At 59.7% G+C, this 3,182-nt stretch overlaps 1 protein-coding gene across 1 annotated transcript; it reads right to left on the bottom strand.

The window, feature by feature from the left end:
- Positions 1 to 1,877: 1,877 nt before the first annotated feature.
- Positions 1,878 to 2,946, bottom strand: LOC128829732 (guanine nucleotide exchange factor subunit RIC1-like; the record flags this gene model as incomplete). Its single annotated transcript, XM_054015147.1, has 2 exons — positions 1,878 to 1,961; positions 2,824 to 2,946. Coding segments are annotated over 2 exons (207 nt in total), but the record flags the coding sequence as incomplete, so codon positions are not given.
- Between the last annotated feature and the right edge of the window lie 236 nt (positions 2,947 to 3,182).

The raw sequence follows: 3,182 nt of genomic DNA, 5'->3' as shown, positions 1-3,182 counted from the left end.
TTTCCTGGGGGGGAAAGGGAAAATAGAGCCCCCTCATTGATGCATGACCCCACAGACACCCCATAACCCCTTGCCAGCCCCCCCACAGCCCTATCCTTTCCCCTTCCTCCTCCCTGTTGCTTAGGATTTGGGGGGACACTGCACCCCCATTTCAACTCCCCAATAAACCCTTCACCTGATTTCTCTCCCCCCGGCCATGACACCCCTTGATGATCCCCCTTTCATCTCTCCCTCTCTACAGACCCCATTTGGGGGGTCACAAGCAAGGACTCCCCTGTAGTCTTGATAATTTACCCCCCAATGAAACACCCCAAAACAGCCACCATTCTTAGACGGGCTCGGAACCTAGCCCCCTTCATCCCAATAACTCCCCCCCATTTTAAGGCAAACAGCCCCCCCCCCCCCAATACACCCCAGGCATCACCCAACGACTCCACTTTCTATGGGAATTTGGGTCATGACGCCGCCCATCCTCCTAGAGATCTGTCCCCCCCAAACAGGCCCCCCACCAAATCCACCTCCTTTTCAGGCTCCTCAAGAACACCCCAAGAATCCCCCCAGATAACCTGCTCCGGACACCCCCAGTTAGATAAAAAGAGAGGGGGTTGGGGAAGGTTAAGGGCTCCTGCTAACGACCCCCCAATTTCGCCCCCTAGATCAGCCTCCCCCCAATCCCCCTCCTTTTAAGGGCTCCTGCTAACGACACCCCAAATTCTCCCCCATAACAACCTCCTCCTAGCCCCCTCCTTTTAAGGGCATTAGCTAGCGACACCCCAAATTCTCCCCCTAGATCAGCGCCCCCCAACCCTCCCCACACTTCCACTGCTTTTCAAGGGCTCACCCCCCAACCCCCGCCCCTGCCCCAGAGCCAGCCCCCCCCGACCAGCCACGTACCCCAGCTGGTGCCGGTGCGCCCCATGAATTGGTGGGTGCGCGGATTCCAGATGCCTTCTCGCCACTCCGCCATGACTTGCCCGCAGGTTTTCTTCTCCTTCTCGATAGCCATGATGGGGGGGGGGGGGGGGGCTGCTGCGGAACTGGGGGGCAGGAGGAAGGGCCCCTAGATCCCCTGACCGAGGAAGGCGCTGCGGGGCAAGCGGCTGGCTGGGGGGGGGGGGGCGCTGGATACGTAGCTACACCCGGGAGATGCTGCTCCAGCCCGGCTCCGCAGCTAAGGATGAGCAAAGCAAGGCGGCGTGGGGGGGAGTGGGGGGAGTGATTTTATTCCGCCCCCCAGGCCCCGCCCCACCGGGCGCTCATGCATATGCAAATGAGCCCTCTCAGGGGGCGGGGCGGCTCATTCAAGGTTTTGCGGCCGGCCCGGGGAGGGGCTTAAAGAGACGGGGCGGGGGGGGAGTCTCCCCTCCGCCCCCCCCCCCCCGAGGAAAGGGGAATGTCCTCCGGGGTGGGCCCCTCCCCAGGAACAGGTGGGGGTGGGGGATAGATAGATAGATAGATAGATGAAGGGATGTGGATGGATGGGTTGGTGGATGGATGGATGGATGAAGAGGTGGGTGGATGGATGGGGGGGATGAAGGGGTGTGGGGGGATGGGTGGGGGGATGGACGAAGGGCTCTGCCTGGGGACAGATGGGTGGCTGGATGGGGGGATGGATGGATGGATGGACGAAGGGATTGATGGATGAGTGGGTGAGTGGACGAAGGGCTCTGCCTGGGGACAGATGGATGGGTGGGTGGATGGATGGATGGATGAAGAGGTGGGTGGATGGATGGGGGGATGAAGGGGTGTGGGGGGATGGGTGGGGGGATGGACGAAGGGCTCTGCCTGGGGACAGATGGGTGGCTGGATGGGGGGATGGATGGATGGATGGACGAAGGGATTGATGGATGAGTGGGTGAGTGGACAAAGGGCTCTGCCTGGGGACAGATGGATGGGTGGGTGGATGGATGGATGGATGGATGGATGGATGGATGAAGAGGTGGGTGGATGGATGGGGGGATGAAGGGGTGTGGGGGGATGGGTGGGGGGATGGACGAAGGGCTCTGCCTGGGGACAGATGGGTGGCTGGATGGGGGGATGGATGGATGGATGGACGAAGGGATTGATGGATGAGTGGGTGAGTGGACGAAGGGCTCTGCCTGGGGACAGATGGATGGGTGGGTGGATGGATGGATGGATGGATGGATGGATGAAGAGGTGGGTGGATGGATGGGGGGATGAAGGGGTGTGGGGGGATGGGTGGGGGGATGGACGAAGGGCTCTGCCTGGGGACAGATGGGTGGCTGGATGGGGGGATGGATGGATGGATGGATGGACGAAGGGATTGATGGATGAGTGGGTGAGTGGACGAAGGGCTCTGCCTGGGGACAGATGGATGGGTGGGTGGATGGATGGATGGATGAAGAGGTGGGTGGATGGATGGGGGGATGAAGGGGTGTGGGGGGATGGGTGGGGGGATGGACGAAGGGCTCTGCCTGGGGACAGATGGGTGGCTGGATGGGGGGATGGATGGATGGACGAAGGGATTGATGGATGAGTGGGTGAGTGGACGAAGGGCTCTGCCTGGGGACAGATGGGTGGGTGGGTGGGGGGATGGATGGATGGATGAAGGTATGAATGAGTGGATGGTTGAAGGGATGGATGGATTGATGGACGGGTGGGTGGATTGATGGACAGATGGGTGGATGGATGGATTGATGAAGGTATGAATGGGTGGATGGTTGAAGGGATGGATGGGTGAGTGGGTGGGTGGGTGGATGGATGAAGGGCTCTGCCTGGGGACAGGTGGGTGGGTGGGTGAATGGATGGATGGATGAAGGTATGAATGGGTGGATGGTTGAAGGGATGGATCGATTGATGGACAGGTGGGTGGATTGATGGACAGGTGGGTGGGTGAAGGGATGGATGGATTGATGGGTGGATGGATGAAGGTATGAATGGGTGGATGGTTGAAGGGATGGATGGATTGATGGACGGGTGGGTGGATTGATGGACAGATGGGTGGATGGATGAAGGGATGGATGGATTGATAAAGGTATGAATGGGTAGATGGTTGAAGGGATGGATGGGTGGGTGGATGAAGGGCTCTGCCTGGGGACAGGTGGGTGGGTGGGTGGATGGGTGGAGGGATGGATGAAGGGATGAAGGGATTGATGGATGAAGGTATGAATGGGTGGATGGATGAAGGGATGGATAGATTGATGGATGGGTGGGTAGATGGG

The sequence above is a fragment of the Malaclemys terrapin genome, unplaced genomic scaffold (genome assembly GCF_027887155.1).
Source record: "Malaclemys terrapin pileata isolate rMalTer1 unplaced genomic scaffold, rMalTer1.hap1 scaffold_116, whole genome shotgun sequence".
In the NCBI taxonomy this organism is placed as follows: Eukaryota; Metazoa; Chordata; order Testudines; family Emydidae; genus Malaclemys; species Malaclemys terrapin.
The sequence above is the reverse complement of the archived record's forward strand: the minus strand, read 5'-3'. Positions and strand labels throughout refer to the sequence as shown.